Source organism: Grampus griseus, assembly GCF_964374135.1.
Source record: "Grampus griseus genome assembly, chromosome: 8".
In the NCBI taxonomy this organism is placed as follows: domain Eukaryota; kingdom Metazoa; phylum Chordata; class Mammalia; order Artiodactyla; family Delphinidae; genus Grampus; species Grampus griseus.
Genome location: NC_139002.1, coordinates 62,395,556 through 62,417,934, shown reverse-complemented (window position 1 = coordinate 62,417,934; position 22,379 = coordinate 62,395,556). Strand labels below are relative to the sequence as shown.

The following is a 22,379-nucleotide window of genomic DNA, read 5'->3' as shown; positions in this document are numbered from 1 at the left end:
TTAACATCCTACTAAGTTGTCTTATTTCAAGAAAATGCACCTACATCCCACATTAAATACAATTTATATGTAACTATATAGTAGTTGCAGAAAACTAGTTGCCATAATGCTATGTTTGGGCACATTTAATAAAGCATTTATTCATTTTTAAAAATATTTATTTTTGGGGCTTCCCTGGTGGCGCAGTGGTGGAGAGTCCGCCTGCCGATGCAGGGGACACGGGTTCGTGCCCCGGTCCGGGAAGATCCCACATGCCGTGGAGCGGCTGGGCCCGTGAGCCATTGCCGCTGAGCCTGTGCGTCCGGAGCCTGTGCTCCGCAACGGGAGAGGCCACAACAGTGAGAGGCCCGCGTATCACAAAAAAACAAACAAACAAACAAAAAAAACAAATCTACATGACTCAAGCCCCCTCTCTTAACCACTGGGTCAGTTGGCATCTCACAGGGTAGCTACCTACCCTAACTGAAGCCTGACTTCCCAAGGGAACACTCCTTCCCCTGTGGCCTTCTTAATGGAGGCTACTCTTCCTGCACAGGGCCAAGAGTCAGGGATAGCTGAGCAAAGACTCTAAGGAAGTGAGGGAATATGTTCTCCCCTAAGTATAAATCAAAATCTAGGACAGGGAGTTCCCTGGTGGCCTAGTGGTTAGGATTCCGGGCTTTCACTGCTGTGGCCCAGGTTCAATCCCTGGTCAGGGAACTGAGATCCCACAAGCCATGTGGTATGACAAAAAAAAAAAAAAACAAAAAAACTAGGACAAATAAAAGAAAAAAACATTTTTTATAAATTTATTTATTTTATTTATTTATGTTTGGCTGTGTTGGGTCTTTGTTGCTGCACACGGGCTTTCTCTACTTGCAGTGAGTGTAGGCTACTCTTCGTTGTGGTGCATGGGCTTCTCATTGCAGTGGCTTCTCTTGCTGTGGAGCATGGGCTCTAGGTGCGCAGGCTTCAGTAGTTGTGGCATGAGGGCTCAGTAGTTGTGGCTTGCGGGCTCTAGAGCACAGGCTCAGTAGTTGTGGCACACAGGCTTAGTCGCTCCGCGGCATGTGGGATATTCCCGGACCACGTATCGAACACATGTCCCCTGCATTGGCAGGAGGATTCTTAACCACTGCGCCACCAGGGAAGTACCAAGAAAATTTCGATAAATGCAAATACTTTGAAAGAAAACCTGTTACATGGCAAATAAATAAAGTGAAACAAAAAATGCCAGTTTCCACTTTTACTGATGGTGCACTTGAAATTTGGACCAACACTCCCACTTGAGAACAACTAGAAAAACTGGGCAAAGTATCTGGATAAAATATGAAAATCATCAGATAACCCACAAATCAATCCCCTGGGCTTCCAGTTGGGACCCTGGTTACAACACAGGTTGAACCAGAAAACACCTCCCTCCTTGGTGTGGGCCCCCAGCTGCAACTTCTGCTGTTTAGCTTTCCGAGTCTGTTGAAAGCTCAGCTCCTCTTCTCCATCTTTCAGGAGCATATAGTAAAACTGACACACCATTGCCTCTACTGGAATCTCTGGCGAAAAGCAGAACCAAGTGCGAAACTCACTTCATTGGGTCCCTTCTTTGACAGATGTTGGCGCTGTGATTATCCACTGCCTTTTTAGTTCGCTTGCTCATGGTTTCTTGTCTCTCTCTGTGCCTAATTGTCTTTGATTGTGCTGCTTCTCTGACTATGACTGAGCTGATAGTTGAAAGCCCTAAGCTTGTAATTTTCTTTCTGTAGGCTCTCCACCATGGTCAATAGGCATCTCATCCAACATTGCTACCATTACTATCACTACTGCCGAACAGTCAAGTGTAGCAGCCGCTAGGTGTCAGTAGGTAGGTTATCACTTCCAACCACAGTGACTAATTAATTGTGATGCCACTATAGGTCATGGATTACTAGTATACTATTTCCCATTAAGAAGGAGGCCGGTACTGTCCAAGGCCAAGGACATTACCAAAATAATATCAAAATCCCACATTTGAGGATTGTTTCCTGGGACCACTCGTAATATCAGAGTCTGGTCAGGAAAACAGAAATTGCATTAGGAATTTCAACAAAGTGAATTTAACAGAGAAAATGTGTTTTAGAAAAAGTGTCATAGGACACCTAAAAAGCAAAAAGGGAATATTAAGCGCAGAGACAATAACTGCAGGAAATGGATGCCAGCCCTAGAACTAGAGGAGCAAAAGGAAGAGGTTTCTCTAAGAAGGAGATGCTGCCTGGCTGTTACTAGTATATAAGGAGTTTGCAGGGGTGTGTGTGTGGGGGGATGCCTTGCAGAGCGGTGACTCAGAACTCTGATGGGAAGATGCTACCCAGCTGGCGTTGGTCCCTCTCAGGATCAGAGGAGGCTGATTCAGAAACTGGCAGCTGCTGCCAGAGTGAAAGACATGAAGAACAAGCAAAGGAAGGACAGAGTCCCTTCTCCTCTCATCCTGCTGTCCAGTCTCCTTCTAGCACCCCCTATTAATCGAACCTAACAGGAAACTGGCTGAAAAAGGAGAAATGAAGTTTGCAGTCCCAGCCCCAGTATTACAAAGCAGGGAGAGGAGAGCAGAACTAGAGCCAAGAGACCATTGCTTAATAACTGGCACAATGCTCCCAGTGAACTTTCGTTAAATGAACTGATCAGTAAATCAATGGATGGTACAGCTCACTAGCGCTACCTACGTTCAGGAGGAAGAGGTCAGTGTATGCAGGAAATAAGGCTTCCTGGGAGTGGGTATCAGATACTGCTTACCAGTGAGACAGTCCTAGGTTTAAGTCCTTTTTCCATCACTTACTATGTGGTCTTGGACCAGTTACTGAACCTCTCTATGCATCAGTCTATTCATCTCATATATGGAAATAATAATGGCACCTATCTGGTAGGTGGGGATTAAATGACACATGGATATAGAAAAGCTTGATTAATGGTAATTGTTATTGTTATTTCTGGGAAGAGAAGAGACTTGAATAAAGCATTTAAAAATACTAAGATTTGGATCTAATGGAAGAAAGTGAATGAATGCCTCTCAAGTCATGTGGATTGAGACTTGTTTTTATCGCACAGAGATAAAATTAGGACGAAAATGTAGAAGTAAAAAGAAAGTAGTCTAAGGAACAGGATGCCTTGCAAAACACAAAGCTTCCCTGAGAGTGTAAAGATTTAAACAAACACCAAGATTCTTGCATTGGAGTTAGAAGAGATCACCATTAAATTCCCTTCTGAGGCAATGACCAAATGTTTCTATCACTCTAGGACAGAACAAAGAAGACAGAGAAAAAAGTAGAAAAGAATGACTAAGACAAAAAGCTATGAGAGGGCTTCCCTGGTGGCGCAGTGGTTGAGAGTCCGCCTGCGGATGCAGGCGACACGGGTTCGTGCCCCGGTCCGGGAGGATCCCACGGGCCGCGGAGCGGCTGGGCCCGTGAGCCATGGCCGCTGAGCCTGTGCGTCCGGAGCCTGTGCTCCGCAACGGGAGAGACCACAACAGTGAGAGGCCCGCGTACCGGGAAAAAAAAAAAAGAGTGGAGAGGAAGCTGAGGAGAAGGGAAGACAGAGGGAAACCAGGAGACAGAGGAGAAATGAGAGGGAAGAGGAGAAAGATAGGAGAGGAGCGGGTCTAGAGAGGAGGAGGGGGGTGGGGAGGCAGCACGGGAGGAAGTCCGGGGGCGGGAGGAGTAGGACAGGGGTCTAGGCGGGCGCTCTCACCGAAAGTCGCTGCTGGGAGCCACGTTGAGATAGAGGAAGTGGATCTTCTTCAGGTATCTCTCTGTCTTCATTACGGTCATTATCTGGGTACCCAGGAGGGAAGTCTGCGGTAAGAAGCCAGTGCTTCTTTCTTGGAAGATCTCCTCCCCAGGAACTTCCGAGTCAAGCTGAGACCTGTATGATAAAAAATCAGGACAGAAGAGGCAGAGCAAAGCGGTCAGGTGGCCACTGTCAGCCAGTGAATGAAGGAGCTAGATCAGGTGCCTGAGAGGACCTGATGTGACCTTGTCAGAGCCTGTCGACCATCTACACCCGAAGGTTCACATACTGAGCAAATACAGCCCATGAGGAGATACAGTCAGGCAACTATATTCGTACACCTGTGTGTGAATAACCTCTCCCTTTCTGATAAGTGAATAATCATTCTGGATTGATTGTGATTACTATGACGTCAGTATTACATAATACTGAGTAAAAGTAATGGGAATACTTGGCTGTCCCAACTCATCACCTTGCAAGCGCACGGTCCTGGATTTCTTCCCTCTGGCAGCCTTCCTAACATTCTTGATCTCCTATCTTTGCCCCCGTTATACCTGCTTTCCAACCCTGCGTGATCTCCATGCTTGTGATTCTTTCTTACTCTTCCTCTATCATCACCCAACTTCCAGCTTCACATCCATCTCTTCCCAGCCGGGATCCGATGATGCATCCTTCAGCCCACTCAAGCCTGCACCAGTACCAACAATCTTCCTACACTTCTACCATACCAGTCGATAAAATTGGTATTAAAATTAATTATTCAAGAAGCCAAAAGTCAATTACCTGGACTAATAATTTTGGTTAGAGCACAAAAATAAAACTCTGAAAAATTAATCAAAGTATTTTTGTGTCATTAATTGACCCAAATCTAGATCAACAGAACAAGTTACCCCAGGGATAACTGGGGGTATTCTAAAGTTCACATCAACGGTAGGGTTTATGATTTTGACGTCAGATCAGGACATCTTAATGGTGTACTGCTATTAAAGATTCATTTCCTCAATAATTAAAGTGCTACATGATCTAAGTAGGTTCAAAAGATCTCAGAACAAAGGAATGTCATCAGCTCCTCTATAGATTCCTGGTGTCCAGTCTCATCTGTGGGCTCACTCTGCTCGATGTCTTAGTACAAGTCCTCAGGGAGCTACCCCTTGCAGTCTCCTCAGCTGCTATTCCAGGCCTCAACCTACCCACCCCCTCAACCTATGCCCAGCCCTGCTGAGCTCCCAGTCACCTTCTCTGCCTCCATCTCTGCCCAGGGGAAACTGAGGCTCTCAGCCATGAAATAACTCCCTCAAGTTCAGCTGCCTTTCCACACATTTATCTGTACATATTTCCATCCTAATCTTGTCTCCTAATTTGCGAGGAAGGAGTGACTTTCTTCTCTGCAAGGCTAACTCGTCCATTTGTGCTCAGGATCACTTATCCCGCCTTCATGATGTATTTTTTCTTTTTTTAAGATTTTTTTTTTGATGTGGACCATTTTTTTTAAAGTCTTTATTGAATTTGTTACAATATTGCTTCTGTTTTATGCTTTGGTTTTTTGGCCCTGAGGCATGTGGGATCTTAACTCCCCAACCAGGGATTGAATCCGCAGCCCCTGCATTGGAAGGTGAAGGCTTAACCACTGGACCGCCAGGGAAGTTCCCTTCATGATGTATTTTCAATCTCTTCTTCTTTGACTGTTAGCCTATATTTATTCATTCACTCTACAAATATTTATTGAGCACTTACTTCTCAAGCACCGTCTTAAAGACTATAAACATCTCTCCATTTTTTGGAGTCCTACTCAGACACCACTATTCTTTCAATCTGCTGTCCTAATCTCTCTCTTTCCCTTTCAAGCCAAGCTTCATGAAAGAATAACAAAACGTGATTTCCACTTCTTCACCTTCCATTCACTCCTGTATGCACTACAATCTGCCTTCCTTCTCACAAAATGCCACTGAAACCACTCTCACCAACCTCTTCCTTATTGCTAAATTCAATGAGTATTTCTCAGGTTTTTCTTACTTGCCTCAGTAGCATTTAACACTACTGACTGCTCCCTCCTCCTTGAAACTTTCCTCTTTATTTCACCTCCTAATCTTCAAGATATTTTGTTAACCCTAATCTAAACCCAAACTCCTCTGACGTGCTTTCCCCTAACTCTGATGTGTATACACACACACACACACTCCAGAGGAGCAGCCAGGGGAAAGGCCGTGTTCTTTGATTTTTATAGCACTTAACAGAAATCGTCACGATATTTTACTTAAATCAACGTACTTAACATCTATCTCCCTTAACTAAGCTGTAAAACCCCAGGGAAGAGCTTGAGTCTATCTTACCACTTCTGTATCCTCACCATCTAGCAGTTCCTGATATATATTAGATAACCAATAATACTTCTTGAATGTATCAATGCCTGGGAGGCCAGGCCTGGGGAACATGGTACAAATTAAGTCACATTAGCTAGGCCTCAGAGGTTTACCGCCAGCTCCAAAGAGAGGACAAAGAACTTGGCTTCTTGCCAACATCTCAGCCCATTCTCACTCCAGTTAGATTCCCCCGGGAAAGGAGACTTATACTTAGGGTCCAGGGAAGATCTTTGACAAGAAGAGTCTGCTGGGGTTACTGAAGGCATACACTGTTGGCACTGGCCACCTGTCATCAGGCCCCCAGGAGCCTGCCTATCTGCCCACCAGTAAGACTTCAGGAAAAACTTGACCCCGCCATTAACTTAGAGCAAAAATTGAGAAAGCCAAGCTAGATTGAAGGTAAAACTACCCTTCTTCCCAGACAGTGAATATGTCACAGACAAGCTGGCCAGAGGACAAGGAGAAATTCCAAGATTAGAGTTAGAGAACTCTCAGAAGAGGGGGTCTCTGGAGGCATTCTGAAACCCTGAAGAGAGCAGTGAGAGCCAGATTGGGGAGAAAATCACCTCTCCAGGGGCCAGGATCCCCTCACTCGCAGGGCAGGAAGAAGGCTCTGGAAGGTCAGAATGAAAGTCCTACCTGTCAGTGCTGCCAACTGTAATGTGCCTTGGAGCTGGCTTAGTTCACACAGACATGAGTGGGAAGGGTCCTCAGACAAGCACTCACCTAGGAGCATCCCGAGGGAAGGACCTGGATCAAACATCCGGCACCCAGCACTAGGGAGGCCCAGAGGCCAGACTCAGGGATTACGAACAAGTGAGAAAAACAACTAAGCGCTATATGAAAAAGAAGTCTAGAAACTCTGGAAACTCAAGCTATTGTCTGAAGCTTTGGCTTCCTCATCGTTGACTTTTGATTTTCATTCATGTCTGCATTTCCCTATGGGGATTAACACTGAGACCGCTGGGTTTATTTTGCAGACAGAAAGGAAGAGGGTTCTTCCTCTCTTTTGCTCAAAGCCCCAGACTAGGTCCCTCACTTACTTAGTCTCTCTTCTTCCGACAGGCTCCTCTTCTGCGTTGTCACCGTCACTGCTTTCATACTGTACAGGGATGTCCGTCGCTAGTGCCAAGGGCAGGAGGCTAAGGCCATCTAGCCAGTGGGCCTCTTCCAGGGCCACCTCAGTACCAACAATACCCAGGCTGTGCTGTAGCTCAGGCAGTGTCAATGGTCGAAGCCATGTGGCCAGCCCCTCCTCTACTTGCTGCCCTCCCCACCGGGCCTGCACAAAAGGGCAGGCTGGGCGTGGGGGCCCGTGATGGAACCTCTGCTTCTGGGGATAGCAGTCAACATGGGAGGTGCCCTCTAACAAAGAGGTGTCTCGGGGAAAGGCCTGGTCCATGGCACCTAGCAGGTCCAGCTGGAGCTGGGCCTGGACCCAGGGTGCCCAGCGGTATAGCCGCTCCAGGAAAGGCAGCAAATCAAGGCGACCAACAAGCAGCGCACGATATGGAGGCAGCAGACCCAGCACTGCGTACATGTAGTACCAAGCTGCAGGGCCGCCATCCTGCAGCACTGCTGAGAACAGAGTTTGGAGCTCAGCTACCAGGAGCTCCAGCACTGCAGGCCGCCCTGGCTGAGTCACTGCCTTCAGAAACTGCCTCTGTTTTCCCTGACAGGCCCAGCGCTGCTCTGCTGTGTCTAGGACACCTACAGAGTGCCGAGATTCAAGGGCTTTAGCTGACGCCTCTTCATCCGAGACCAAGAGGAGCCAGGCATTCAACTGCCGTCGGACTGACCCTGCCCACTGCTCGGGATCCGACTGCCAGTTCCAGGTTCCTGGTTGCTGGATCTCACCTGCTTAGTTCAGCCCAAGAGAGGGCAAGAGAAGGGGGCTTAGGCTCTGGGCAGGGTCAAAGGGATTGGGAGAAAGGGGAAGGGAGGGACTTAGGACAGGAAAATGGATGGAGCTGCAGGACAGAGCTAGACCAGCAGAGGGCCTTTCCTGAGACCCTCAACCGACCCCACAGATTCCCCCCAAGACTGCTAAAAAGCAGGCCCAGGACAGAGGTAGGGCCCTCCCCGCACAAAAGTCCCTTCCCACTGCCCAGAACACTGTCCCCTCACCTGGCCTAAGGGGCACAGGAGGCAAGGGAAGGGAAGAGAACGGCATCTGCTGGTGAGGTTTCATGGGGAAGTGCCTGCTGGAAAAATGGATGAACTTAGACTCGGGTCCCAGGCACAGGCTCGCTCTACTCACAGCCACCTCCACCCAGAGACTCGCACACACACGTGTGATCACTTGTAGACACACACACACCGAAAGGGCTCACTCAGAGGACCTTAGAACAGCAGGGAACTGTCACTGGGATTGGAGCCTGGCGATCGCCTGAAGGGAGGAACAGGTCGTCACTCAGAGGCAGCAAAGCCCCAGTCCCATTTGCCCATGGGCTGAGGGATGTGTTGAGGACAGAAAGCAGAGGGGTGGGTACAGAGAACTACTTGGTTGGATGGAGTGGGGCCCGGGGTAGACCGGAGAGGGCCAGGCTGGAAGGAGGAGGAAAGAAGGAAGAGGAGGGGAGGAAAGGGAGGGGAGGAGGGTCCGTAGGAGCGCAGGAGAAGGGGACACGCCTGGGGGCAGTGGCGAGAGTGGGTGTCCAGGGGGCGGTGCGAAAGGAAGCTGATGCCCAGCAGCAGACTCACCCGCAGCCCCACCCCCTCCCAGCGGTTAGAACCGTTACTGGATCGCTTGAGGCCCGAGCCTCCTTTGAGAGCCCGGGCGAAACCAGAAAGGGGCGGGGCCTAGGGGGGAGGGGCCGAGCCCAGGCCCAACCTACAGGCTGCCTGCCGGCCTTGGGAACAGGCCGTCTGACCGGTTGGGTCTGGAAAAGAGCTACTGGTTGATTTGGGGAAGTCGCAATCCTGAGGGCGTCGTGGGCAGGTGTAATGCACGTGCCTGTTTATCTATTACTGAGCCTGTAAGCTGCCACGGGCACCAGCAAGCAGTCTTCGGGACACTCCCCAACCCGACACACACTCGCAAGTATCTGCCTAGCCCACCTCACCCCCTGCAAAAAACCCAAACAAGACACACTCCTTGATCACAGGGAGCTCAAAATTGGGGTTGGAGGTGGGGGGAACGCCTGAATGATTACAATGAATAGAAACTCAGCACGTGATAGAGTCCCACCTCTGCTTTATAAATCTGATAAGAATCCCAAACTTAAAAACTTAAAATGTCCAAAACCAGACTCCTAACTGCCTCCTTCCAAATAAACCTGTTCCTTTCACTGTCTTCCCCATCTCAGTAAATACCAAGTCCATTTTTCCAGTTGCTTGGGTCAAAATTTAGCGTCACCTTTGACTCCCCTCTCCCCCCACACACATCCCATGTCTAATGCTTTAGCAAATTTTGTTAAGCTATAGCTTCAAAATATATCCAAAATCCAACTATTTCTCACCACCCTAAGAGCTAAACCTTGGTCTAGGCCACTATCACCTCTCACCTAGATTATTCCATAGACTTCTAACTGGTCTCTGTTTCCTCCCTTGCCCCTACAATCTGCTCTTTTCAGAGCAGCCAGTGACCTTTTTCAAATACAGGCAGATCCTATGACTCCTCTGCTCAAAACTCACTAATGCCTTATCATCTCATTCCCTCAGGAAAGCCAAAGTCCTACACAGCCTACAATTTGCTATCTCATCAGCTGGCTGCTACCTCTGTGGCCTTTTGACCATCTATCCCTATTCACACCACTCCTCTGTGCCTGGATCACACTGAGCATGCTCCCCCCCCCCCGCCCCCCGCCAGAGCCTTCATACAGTACATCTCTGCTTACGGTTCATTTAGAAGACAGAGAAGTTTTCTGTGGCTGTGTAACCAATTGCCACAAACTAAGCAGCTTTAAAACAACATCCATTTAGTATCTCACAGTTCTGTACATCGATGCCCAGCATGGCCTGACTGGGTTCTCTGCTCAGGATATCATAAGCCTGAAAGGTCATCTGGGCTGAGTTCTTGTCTGGAGGCTCTGGGGGAAAATCCTCCTCCAAGCTCATTCTTGCTGTTGACAGGATTCAGTTTCTTGCGGTTGTGGGACTGAGGTCCCTGTTTCCTCCTGGGCCTCAGGGGCCACTCTCAGGTCCTAGAGGCCACCTGTCTTCCTTGCCATATGGCACCTTCATCTTCAAACCAGCAGCAGTGCCTCAAATCCTTCTTATGTTTCAAATCTTTCTGACATTCTCTTCTGCATCCAGCCAGAGAAAACTCCCTGCGTTTAAAAAGTTCATGTGGTTAGGCCAGGCCCACCCGGATAATCTCCCTTTCTTACAGTCAAGTATGTCATATAATACAACCTAATCACAGAAGTAAAATCTGTCATATTCACAGTCCTAGGGATTATACAGGGTGTGTACACAGGGGGTGGGAAATCTTGCGCACCATGTTAACATTCTGTCTACTACACATATGCTGTAATAACAAAAAGACCCCCAAAATACGATGGCTTAAACATAATAGAAGCTTACTTTTTCTCTCACACAACTGTCCAGGAATAAGTACTCCAGGGCTAATATGGCAGCCTTTTAGTTGTTCTGCCTTCTTCAAGGAAGTGGTCCTTATCTTCAAGGTCCAAGACAGTTCACCACCATGTGTGTTGGGCCTCATCCCAAGTAGTGAGATGGGGGAAAGAGTAGGAGAAGGCCCACCCTTACCCTTAAGGGCACAACCTGGCAATGCATGCATCACTCGATCACATGGACACACCTAGCTGCAAGGAAAGTTGCAAAATCTGATCTTTATTTTCAGCCATCATCTGCCCAGGTTAAAGTCAGGGGTTCTATTAGTAAAGGAAGAAGGGGACGATGGATGCTATGGGCAAGTAGAGGCTGATGCCACAGTGAACACTCTTTTTCCAGATGTCCACGAGGCTTCCTCCCTCATTTCAAGTTTCTGCTTAAGGAGACCTCATTAGTGAGTTCTTCTCTGACAACCTAGCCTAAAATAGCAACACTGTCCCCAGCTTCCTTATCCTTCTTACCCTGCATTGATTTTCCCCATAGCACTTATTACCATCTCATATCAATACTTACTTAACTGCTTATTGTCTGTTTCCCCTGACTAGAAGCATAAGCTCCACGGTGGCGGTTTCTGACTGCTCTCTGCTGTACCCCCAGCCCCTAGTACTAGGCACCATGAGTAGGTGATCACAAAATATTTGTGGAACAAAGGCATAAATGTATAGCAATCAATCGTCATTAGTGAGAAACAGGACAGACTCTGGAAGTCACACTGACTGGATTGAAAACCTGACTCCACCACTTGCTAGTCATGGGATATTTTACTGCAATTTTATTTTTTTGTGTAAAATGAAGATAACAGTAGTACCTACTTTATAGGGTTGTTGTGAGAATTAACTGAGTTAATGTATATAAAATGCTTAGACTAGAGCCTGGTAGATAGTACACACATGATATAACTGACCTGTGTGAGCTGCGTGCTTTTGTTGTTGTTTATGGCACTCTACCAAGTGCTGTGGACGTAATGGTGAACGAGACATAAAAGGGTTCAATGAGGGCACAAATAAGAATCCTTCCTGGAAAAGGCAAGGAAGAGTTACAGGTAGGCCTTAAAGTTTTAGGCCTTAAAATAATAGTTTTTTCCAGTTATAAAATAAATTATGGGGATGTAATACACAGAGGAGGGAATACAGTCAATAATATTGTAATAACTTTAAATGGTGACAGATGGTGACTAGACTTACTGTGGCGGTCATCTCATAAGGTATATAAATGTCAAATCACTATGTTGCACACCTGAAACTAATATAACTATGTATATCAATTATACTTCAATTAAAAAAAGTTTTCCAGACAGACAAAGCCAAAAGGGAATTCTGTTCAGTAACCTCTACTGAGCCTTCAACACTACCTAATAATCTAATTATGTTCCTTTTGTCAGTTCACTCTCTCATTCTGTGCAATGACTATTTCAAACCTTCTGCTGTACTTTCTCATCTTCCATTTTCTTTGGCTTTACTCTCTGATGATAACTTCACTTCTGAATTATCAGTGACTAACGCTCAAAATGGGGATGAAACAATCCCAGAAAAATTACACTGAGAAATAACAGGACCTTGAGAAACTTTTAGATTTAATGGCTGGAGGTGGGTAAGCCCGCAAAGGAGGCTAAGAAGCTGTGGCCAGAGGTAGTAGTGAAAACACAAGTGGAATCACAGACACCAGTGAGAGTGTCCATGAGGAACAAGTCGATAGTACCAGATGCCACTAAGAAGTGAAGTAAGCTGAGGAAATAACCACTGGATTCAGGGATATGAAGGCCACTTGGTGAGCTAGGGTGACCTCAGCAAGAACTATTTCAATAGAATAAAGGTTACAGAAGTCAAAATAGGGTGGGGGGAGAAATGGGAATGGAGAAGACCAAAGTATCCACTGTTTTGAGTTTAGCCGTAAAATGGAAAAAAACTGGACGGTACCTGTGAGGTAGAGTGGTTTGTTTGCTGTAACGGGAGTCTTCGGCATGCTTAAACACTGATGAGAATTTAGTAAAGTGGGAAAAAGTCAGAGATCTCCAAAGGAAGGACTAGGATTCAGTGCACAGGAACAGGCACTGGCCATGAGCGATATTTGTCCTGTTTAGACAGGAGGGAAAGAGGAGAGAATGATGCAGATGTACATGGGTGACCAAGTTTTGAGTTGCAAGATGTTGCGGAAGTTCCTAACTGATAGCTTTTACTTTTGCCTATGAAGTTAAAATAAGGTTACCTGCGGAAAGTGAAGAGAATCATGGGGATAATAAGAGGCTTAAGAATGTTGGTTTGGGGCTTCCCTAGTGGCACAGTGGTTAAGAATCTGCCTGCCAATGCAGGGGACATGGGTTCGAGCCCTGGTCCGGGAAGATCCGTGGAGCAACTAAGCCCGTGAACCACAACTACTGAGCCCACGTGCCTAGAGCCTGTGCTCCGCAACAAGAGAAGCCACTGCAATGAGAAGCCCGCGCACCGCACCGCAATGATCAGTAGCTCCCACTCACCGCAACTAAAGAAAGCCCATGCGCAGCAAAGACCCAATGCAGCCAAAAAATAAATAAATAAAAATAAATAAATTTATATAAAAAAAGGAATATTGATTTGAAATAGTCATTGCAGGGAACAGGAAAGACGACTAGAAAAATCTAGTGGGATTACAGGGCCTCAGACTCCATTTGAAGTTGATAACCATGGATTCACAGCGATATAAATCTGCTCTATAGTCATTACCTTGGGCAGTTTTTAGATGTCCAAATGTAGGCACAAATGTTTCATTTTACCCAGGCCCAACAAAGAAATGAGAGGGAAGGAAATTTAGCCTATTCCAAAAGAATTACTAGAATTTCATAAGGACTTTGTTTTTGGCCACGCCCCATAGTGTTCGGGAGCTGAGTTCCTAGACCAGGGATCGAACCCAGGCCCCCTGCAGTGGAAGTGCGGAGCCTCAACCACTGGACGACCAGCGAAGTCCCAAGAATGACTAGAATTTAAGCTCGACAGGAATCTAAAGACAGGAAGGTGTTAATGGAGAGAATGTAGAAGCAATGGTCTGAACGCTGCATTGAAATTTAAAAAAAAAAAAATGGTAGAGGAATAGTCCAATAAACAAAGAGGAAGGAATACAGTCAGTGAATAAGATGCAAGTAATAGTGTTTTGAAGATGGAACAGTTTGGGGTGGTGGACAATGGAAAGGATGTAAGTAAGAGTAGCCGAGACAGAGTAGAAATCATTAGAGATTGGGTCAAGGAACTAAGAGACAAAAAACACTGAACGGACTGTCTTGTGTAACATTAAAGTATCAAGAGGAAGACCAACGGCTAGCTCTGCAGAGGAAAGCAGGAGAGTGGCAGTTACTACAGATAAGTAATAAGAGAGGTGATACAGTTGAATAGGCTCAAAGGAATTACACTTTGCAAAGGAGTAGGCAGTTAAGTTCTGAAGCCACAATAGCAAGAACAACCCTGTCTCAAATATGTGTTTGTGATAAAGGGATAAAGCTTTGTCAACATTTATCCTCGTGTTGTGCTTGAAACATCACATTGCTCATTATACCAATGGCTAAGACGTCATGGTAAGACCTCAAGGAGATTTCAGTGACAAAGGAAGACGGATAGTAGGAAGAAGGTACTTTTCGTTAAGTATTGAACCTATTTATAAACAGAAAGGAAAGAAGAGATTAAAAAGTCTTGGTGGATCAGACTGAGGGACACTTGTCTTTCCATGCCTAGGGAGAAGTTGACTGCAGATGAGCAGGCAAATATAAGCTCTGGAAGTTCAAAGGACATAGGCTTTAGAGTCAGACAGATCTGTGTTCCTAGCCCTTCTCCAGCAATTACTAATTACGTGACATGGAAACATAGATAATTCACAGTGGAAGTTTATTGCAGGGATATACATAAATATCGATGGAGAAGAATCCTCCCACGATCAGAATATCCCAGGTCCCCAATCCTGTCTCTGGGAATTGCAAAGTTCACAAGCTGCTTTACCTGCATTTACACTTTTCAAGGAGAGAACTTTATTGGGCAGACATGAAGCCACTCAGTAGGAAAGTTCCTGATCAACAACTTTTTTTATTAAGGAAGGGTCTTAGCAAACCTTTCTGTTCAAGATTTGTTCAGCTAATGAGGCAAAAAGCTGATTAGAGCCACTTTTCTCAATAGGTAACTGCGTATAAGGTGGGCTTCTGGTACATACTGAATTCTTGCCTCCTCATCTGTTAAGTGGGGATAATACCAAGACCAGAACCTATACAAAGCGGGTGCTCAACAGATATTTTGAAAGGCAGCCTGGTGTAGTAAAAGATTTTAAAGACAGGTCTGCATTTTCAGACAGGGTCTGCTACCAGAGAATTTCAATGCCCTGATCTGTACAGGAGAGGAAACATCTGCTTTGTGGATGGTTGTAAGTTTTCTTTTATTTCGTTTTTTTTTTTTTTTTAATGATTGTAGGAGCCAATGTCTAAGAAGTTCTACTTCCATTTTAAAAATCAAACATGGTCACCTGATGGGGAATAGTCAAGGATGAGGCAGGGGATTAAGGAGAGCAATGAAGGTGTAAAATAACTGCTGTAGTGATTAGGAGAGCAAACAGACCAGGAACTCACAAAGGGTTGCTTGTTTGTAACGAGGGCTTGGTTGAGGTTGGAGATCTTGAATATTTAGTGGCATTCACTACACAGCTTTGTTTTTCTCTAGCAGTGTGAATGGAGGAACAGAAATGTTAAAACAGCTGATACAAAAAGGACACAAAAATGGCAAGAAAATTCAGTGATGTATAGGCCACTCAGATTGCTGAATACAGAAGTAAATTCCACACGGAGGGAAATAATGAGGAAAGAACAGACAGGCTGGAATTAGAAATCACAGAACAGGCACAGTGGGAACAGTCTGGGGTAGAGGAAGAGATGGAATCAGGAGATTACAGACAAGCAGTGAGACATTAAGGTAACATTCAAGAAGTCCTGAAGATTTGGCTTTCTTCCTTTTTTTCCCATAACCATCACCATCTACTTCTCCCTTAGGTTTTTATCCCTCGAGTCTGACTGTATTGCAGAATATGGTTCCACAAGTTTTCCCCTTTCTGACTGCTCCTGAAGACAAGCACACAGATCTTCTTTGTTTAAAGATTTTACTGCTCATCCTAAGAAGACAGAAAATATTAAGTAAGTAACAACTTGAGGAAGTGGTTGACGTTCCAGAACACCCCAGAATTCTTACAGGTTTCATCTCTGTCTGAGGCTACTGACTTCCCAGGAGGTAGCGCCTAAAAGCCCTGTGGATTCTTAATCTGCTGTCCTTAGATATCTCTAAGTGAGCCATTTAAGTCAGACAGATTTAAGGACAGCTAGACAGAGTTCCCATTTTCTGTCATCTGGGCAGAAACCAACTTCTTGTCGCTATTACCAGTCTTAAAATTGTACCCACAGATGTCGCTTTAACCAGGTGCCTGGGAATGCTGACGTTTTCCTTCTACACATTGAAGGCAATTTCTCTGCTGCCAGGGCTGAAGCATCCTGACAGAATAATAAAGATGGTGTCAATCAAGTGGGCAAAGCTTCCTTGCCCAGAATATAAACCAAACAAAGTAAAAGTGGGTTTATTAGCTCCAGGAAAAGGAGCAACAGTACCCAGCTCTCAGGCAACTCCTCACTTTCTATATACAGGTCGCACCCAGCCCAAGGTCCACTGGCTCCTTAAATATGAGGGTCCATCCAGTGCCTCCCTTCCCGGGATTGGGGACGGCTAGCTCCCTGATGGCGAGGTTTCGGGCTGTTCGGCAGCAACACCTGGCACAGATGAGGCAGCCTCGTAGTCTGCGATGCGGCGCTGTACCAGGGCAGGCATGAGCTGCACGTAAGCGGCCATGAGGCGGTGGTTGGAATGGATCAGCTTCCCAGCACAGCTGTGCAGACAGGCCTCCTGGAAGGAAGACAGGGTGGAAGTAGAAGCCAAAGGTGTCTCGTCAGGTCCGTCTTCTTCCTTCCCATCCCCAGCCTAGGGGCGAGGGTCGCAGAAAGGCCAGTGCCAGAGGTAGGGGAAGTGGCGGAACAGGGAAGCAGTCTACGGTTAACTCTGAGGATCGAGGGTAATCTCCCTACTCGGTTCCCCCACCTAACCTCCTCAGCATCCAGAGCTCGGTGGTGCAGGCTGGGCACGCAGCGCTGGAAGCAGAGTTCCGTCATCCGATTGTAGACCAACAGGAAGTCCCGCAGCTGGGAAGAAGGGGGACAAGGAACTCAGCGAAGAGGGGCCACATCTCAATTCAAGGCCGCGCCGCCCGAGCTTTCCCAGGACCGCACCCCATGGCCCGACGTTCCCAGCCCTCTGATGCCTGGTTCCTTGGGGTTCCCGCCATGCAGACAGGGATGCTAGCTGAACGCGTGGCCCCAAAGCTCCCACTCACGTTTCTGAGCTGCTGCTGCTGTTGCTGCTGCTGCTGCTCCATCACGCCACCGGCGCGTGCCCTACGTAACTTCCTTCACAGCTTCTCGGTAACGCCCCGGAAGTGACCTCTCGTGACTCCCCAGGGACAGAGAGGTTGGCTCCAGGATAGCCCTGCCCCCAGATGCCAACGTCACTTCCGCCCTCATAATCTGCGACGTGGCCGGCTTCTTCTGCCCGTGAGAGGACGTCACTTCCGCCAAGTCCCTGACCTGCTGCTAGGATCGCGACAGGAACTGGAGCCCGAGGTCCCCGCGCGGCCCGGGCCTGGCGCCCTGAGGGGAAGAGCCGCCCGGCCCGAGGTGAGAGGGACGTGCATGGGCGAGGGCAAGTTGAATGCACGAACCTGACGTGAGGGCAAGATGCCTCTGAACCCTGGGGAAGGATGAGGACACACCTGATGCCCAGGTGTATGGGGGGAGGGCGGAGACTCACACACCTGGGGAGACATAACTGACTTTGGAAGGGATCACCTACCTATGTACTGGGAAAAAGAGGCTTTTCCCAGAGGTTGTGAACTTATACCAAGTGATTCAACAAAGGCCTGAAGGGGGAGGGCCCGAGGAAGAGGAGGTGCATGGGATGGAGGAAGGGGAGACCCCCTGCAGGAAAGAGGAAGAAACACTAAAGGAGTGTGAGAGGCCGAGCAGTGGAGAACATACCTGAATGGGGGTACACACCTGAGCCCTGGGAAAGGGGTTCATCTCCTGATGGGGAGAAACACCTGCATGGGCATATGCTTCTTGAGAGCACAGACTTTATCTCTCTCGTTCACTGCTGTTTCTCTATTGCCTAAAATAGTGCATGACACGTAGTAGGCACTCATTAAATGTCTGTTGAGTGAGTGAATGCATGAATGATCACCGGAGTCCTGGTAGGATAGGGGGGTTCATGAGAACATGACCTCAGGTCAGGCACACCTGAGGCCTGGGTGTGCGTGTTACCAATATGCACCTTGGAGGGGAGAAATACATATACTTCAGGGAAGAGTAGTGGCCAAACCCCAGAACACTGAGGCCCTGGGACAACCTCCGAAATGGCAGGGGAGATCTTCCTCTTTGGAGTCCTGGCCAGTTTCCAGAACTGTCTGTGTTGGGCTTTGCAGGGCGCTGGGGTAGAGACTTTGACTCCAGTCCCTTCGCTAGCCATGACGGACGGGATCCTAGGGAAGGCAGCCACAATGGAGATCCCCATCCACGGGAATGGTGAAGCTGGGCAGCTTCCTGAGGATGATGGGCTGGAGCAGGTGCTTCTGTTTGATTCTTCATATTGTTTCACTTGAGGAATCCCAACTCATAAACCCTGAACCCTCGTCCCTATTCCAGTAGCCTTCCCCTAACTTACCTAATCTCCCTTCAATCTTTTTACAAATCTTTGTTCTGATTCTGTGCAGACTTCCCTTGTGTGCTCTCTCTATGATGCTTCAATCCAAGCTTGTTTTCACCCCCAAAATGCTTCAGCTGCCCCTATGTTCCTGAAGCCCCCCTCTTCTCTGGCCTATAGGACCTCCAGCAGGTGATGGTGTCAGGACCCAACCTCAATGAAACCAGCATTGTGTCTGGTGGCTATGGGGGCTCTGGTGATGGACTCATCCCCACAGGTATGAATGATCAGAACAGGACAGGAAGCCTGAGTGGAGAGGGGGAGAGTGGTGGTTCTAGGGAGCATAGAGTATGTCTAGGAAGGCTTGAATTATGTCTGGAGATCCTGGGAACCTCTGCTAGTATGAACCCTATGGAATCTCAGCCCAAGGCCAGTTCCCAGAGTTGTCCATCTGCTCCCACTTGTCATTTAGCCCCACTTGTCCTTTCTCTGCTGTCACCACCTAAGTCAAGCAAAGAACTCTTTCACAGGCCTCCCCTGCCTGCTCTGGAGCCTGAATCTGATTTGGAACTTTGTGAGGCTTCTCAGGGTTTTACTTTAGACTCTAACATTTAGAGGAACAAACAGCTCTGAATCTCACACTCACTAGTATCCACGTGGGAATGTCAGCCGGGTTTTCTGTTTGATGGACCCACTATCCTTGATCAGTCACCCCATACTCAGCCTATTTCCTGCTGTTTTCTCCACCCCTGTACACTAGCAACTCCCTCTTCCCTCCTTCTTCAGTCCCCACCGCCACTTCAGAAGGAGGCCGGATGTATATTGGGTTTTGGGTCTCAGGGCACAATGTATGAGTTCCTCCTAGTGAGTAGGAGAATCTAATTGTCTCTAGGTTCTGCTCCTTCAGGGAAGTCATTTTCATGTGCTGGGAGGGAAGTATGGGCGGAACCACAGAGGTGTCTGATTGTATCTGAGAGAGGCTGGTGTCAGAGAACTTGGTCCTTTAGGGTCTGGCCGCCATCCATCTCACAATACCAACTCTGCTGGCCCTGGAGATGAGGTGGCTCGGGGCATCGCTGGAGAGAAGTTTGACATCGTCAAGAAATGGGGCATCAACACATATAAGGTGGGATTCAGGCACCTCTCCCTTCCCCCAAACTCCCCTGGGTACCTTTTCCCCATCTTCCAGATCCTAATGTCCCATCTGTGGCTGAGACTAGGAGCCTGGGGATGCTGGGGTAGGTACGTTTTGGGAGGACAGGGTGCTAGGGTCTCTGACCTATTCCCTCACTTCCCAATCAGTGTACAAAGCAGCTGTTATCAGAGCGATTTGGCCGAGGCTCCCGGACTGTGGACCTGGAGCTAGAGCTGCAGATTGAGCTGCTGCGTGAGACGAAGCGCAAGTATGAAAGTGTCCTGCAGCTGGGCCGGGCACTGACAGCCCACCTCTACAGCCTGCTGCAGACCCAGCATGCACTAGGGGACGCCTTTGCTGACCTCAGCCAGAAGTCCCCAGAGCTTCAGGTGCCTCATCCAGGCCTGAGAGGGTGGGGGGCTGGGCCCGGGCCCGCCAGGCAGTCACCCCTCAGCCTCCCTCCCTCCTGCAGCCCAGAGGGAGAACCCCTCCAGGGCGGGCCCAGCTCTGCCCCCAGCAGCACCCACCTGTGGAGGCAGGGGCTTGTACGGAGGTCCAGAAGTTGGAGGGGGTGGGGCAGGCGGCACACCAGGTGCCTCACAAGTACCCCTCTCTGCATTGACAGGAATGCCTTCAGTGCTCAGCCTAATCGGAGCCCCTCCTTTGCCTGCTGCACTAGCTTTCCCTACTCCAGTTCTGTGAACTTCATCTGAGGCCCTCACTCCCACATTCCTGTCCCAGGCATCCCCAGGGCAGCCCCACTAACTTTCTGGCTAAGAGAGCCTTGCTGGAGGCAGTGCTGGGTTGTTCCACTTTCAATGGCTGGTTCCTCCCGGGAGAGGAGGGGAAAGAAGGGCCCTACAGCCCCGACTGTTACTCAAGGCCTGTCCCTCCCTTCTGCCCTCAGGAGGAATTTGGCTACAATGCAGAGACGCAGAAGCTGCTGTGCAAGAATGGAGAGACGCTGCTAGGGGCTGTGAACTTCTTTGTCTCTAGCATCAACACGTTGGTAACCAAGACCATGGAAGACACACTCATGACTGTCAAACAGTATGAGGCTGCCAGGTGTGGGCACTGGCAGGGCCTAGGGTTTGGGGCATTTGGCTGGCATGGGTGGAAGTTTGAGCTTTAGGGGCACAAGAATTGAGAAAAGAAAGGAGAGTATGTGTGGAGGGCAAAGGGGTGGAGACCAGCCCATATCACCCCCTCCCCAGGCTGGAATACGATGCCTACCGGACAGACTTAGAGGAGCTGAGCCTAGGCCCCCGTGATGCAGGGATGCGCGGTCGACTTGAGAGTGCCCAGGCCACTTTCCAGGCCCATCGGGACAAATATGAGAAGCTGCGGGGAGATGTGGCCATCAAGCTCAAGTTCCTGGAAGAAAACAAGGTGCTAACCCCACCCCTTTGACCCAGCCCACCTTCCCATCTGTAACACTGACCTCACCCCCCCCCCCAAAAAAAACCCTTCCCATTATTGGATGGGGAAATGCGGCCTGGCTAAGGAGTGGGATCTTCCCCAGCCCAGTCAAGCCCTGGGCCTTTCCCGTCACCCTCCCTCTGATCCCCTGAGGATTTGACTGCTGATCCCAAGAACATAACTGGGAAAAATCCACCCCTTAGGCTTGGGTACCAGAACCTCTGGCCCTGCCAATCAGGTCAGGTTTCTCCTATCACACTGGCTTTTATCCTTTGGCTCCCTTGATGGAGGTCAGCCCCCACTCCAAAAGCACGATCAGAGCAGAGTCCATGTGCCCCTGGTCTGGGCTCAGGCTCACAGCCCCTCAGGAAGGGCGTCTGAGTCCAGTCTCAGCTGACCTTGCTGGCCCCCCAGATTAAGGTGATGCACAAGCAGCTGCTGCTCTTCCACAATGCCGTGTCAGCCTACTTCGCTGGGAACCAGAAACAGCTGGAGCAGACCCTGCAGCAGTTCAACATCAAGCTGCGGCCTCCAGGAGCTGAGAAGCCCTCCTGGCTGGAGGAGCAGTGAGCCACTCCAGCCCAACCTGGCTGTCAAGGACATTGGGAGGGGCAGTCCCAGGGTGGGGGAGATTTGGACATGGGACATCCCTTGCCACCTGCGCTCTGGCTTGGGTTCCCTTTCCCTGGCTGGGGCCTGACAGGAGGTCTGCAGGCCCAGCAGCTGCTGCCCTGTCCTTTATCTTCCTGGCCACTGGGCTTCATTCCCAGATCTTTTCCTTCCACTCCACAGCCAAAGGCTATGACAAAAACCACTCCCTGGCCAATGGCATCACTCCTCAGGCCTATCCCAGTTCCTGGGGTGCGCCCCCTGACCAATGGCAGAGCCTCAAAAGGCCCTGTCAGCCAATGGCAGCTCTTCTTGGGCTCCCCTGGGCCAATGATGTTGCCTCCAATATCCTTTGTCCCTCCTCAATGCGTGCCCATTGCAGAGAAGGGGACTGGGACCAAAGGGGTGGGGATATGGGGAGCCCCATTTCTGGCCCTGCATCTGAATGGGTCTCCCCTCACCTACCCACCCAGTTTAATTGTGCTTAGAGCCCTGGAAGATTGGGACCTAGCACTAGGAATAAACCTTTCATAAAAGCAGGCCCAGTGAGGTCAATTTGTGGGGGACTCTAGGAGGGTGGTCTGGGTAGAGAAACACTCAGTCTAATTACACACCAAAATCCTATCATTTCAGGAGAGCTGGGGCCAGATAGCTGAAGTCACAGGTTTCAGGAACAATCTGAGGGCCTACTCTCCTCCCCCAGCCCCAGTAGGAGCCAAAGCTTTATTTGCCCTTTAGGCTAGCACCAAGATAGCAATGGATCTTAAAACACAGGGCCCAGAGCGGGTTGGGCCCACTGACCTC

General features: G+C 48.7%; 3 protein-coding genes and 1 long non-coding RNA gene across 6 annotated transcripts in view; 1 reads left to right on the top strand and 3 right to left on the bottom strand.

Annotated features, from left to right (window-relative positions):
* Window positions 1-8,289, bottom strand: part of DNHD1 (dynein heavy chain domain 1) — a gene marked incomplete at both ends in the record, with an annotated part of 66,730 nt that extends 58,441 nt beyond the window's left edge. Inside the window, 3 exon segments of the mRNA XM_082660087.1 lie at window positions 3,700-3,873; window positions 7,142-7,808; window positions 8,226-8,289. Of these exon segments, the coding sequence (XP_082516213.1) occupies window positions 3,700-3,873; window positions 7,142-7,808; window positions 8,226-8,289 (905 nt within the window).
* Window positions 8,290-9,287: 998 nt separating this feature from the next.
* On the bottom strand, window positions 9,288-11,749 carry LOC309825779. Its single transcript, XR_014297063.1, has 3 exons — window positions 11,581-11,749; window positions 10,626-10,867; window positions 9,288-10,369 (listed from the first exon to the last, which is right to left on the bottom strand). It is a non-coding gene; the product is annotated as an uncharacterized lncRNA (long non-coding RNA).
* Window positions 11,750-14,507: 2,758 nt separating this feature from the next.
* On the bottom strand, window positions 14,508-17,121 carry TIMM10B (translocase of inner mitochondrial membrane 10B). Of its 3 annotated transcripts, none has more exons than XM_082660658.1 (4): window positions 17,052-17,121; window positions 16,765-16,860; window positions 16,435-16,567; window positions 14,508-15,788 (listed from the first exon to the last, which is right to left on the bottom strand). In XM_082660658.1, the coding sequence occupies exons 1-4, from the start codon at window positions 17,091-17,093 to the stop codon at window positions 15,784-15,786; spliced, it is 276 nt and encodes a 91-aa protein (XP_082516784.1). In that variant the 5' UTR covers window positions 17,094-17,121; the 3' UTR covers window positions 14,508-15,783. The 3 variants fall into 3 exon arrangements, with proteins under 3 accessions (XP_082516784.1, XP_082516783.1, XP_082516782.1); XM_082660657.1 differs by lacking the exon at window positions 14,508-15,788 and adding an exon at window positions 15,795-16,161; XM_082660656.1 differs by lacking the exon at window positions 14,508-15,788 and having other exon boundaries at window positions 15,795-16,567.
* Window positions 17,122-17,306: 185 nt separating this feature from the next.
* On the top strand, window positions 17,307-22,094 carry ARFIP2 (ARF interacting protein 2). The gene is made up of 8 exons (XM_082660573.1): window positions 17,307-17,391; window positions 18,195-18,335; window positions 18,593-18,689; window positions 19,420-19,538; window positions 19,715-19,936; window positions 20,455-20,612; window positions 20,762-20,936; window positions 21,381-22,094. The coding sequence occupies exons 2-8, from the start codon at window positions 18,237-18,239 to the stop codon at window positions 21,534-21,536; spliced, it is 1,026 nt and encodes a 341-aa protein (XP_082516699.1). The 5' UTR covers window positions 17,307-17,391; window positions 18,195-18,236; the 3' UTR covers window positions 21,537-22,094.
* Window positions 22,095-22,379: the final 285 nt, after the last annotated feature.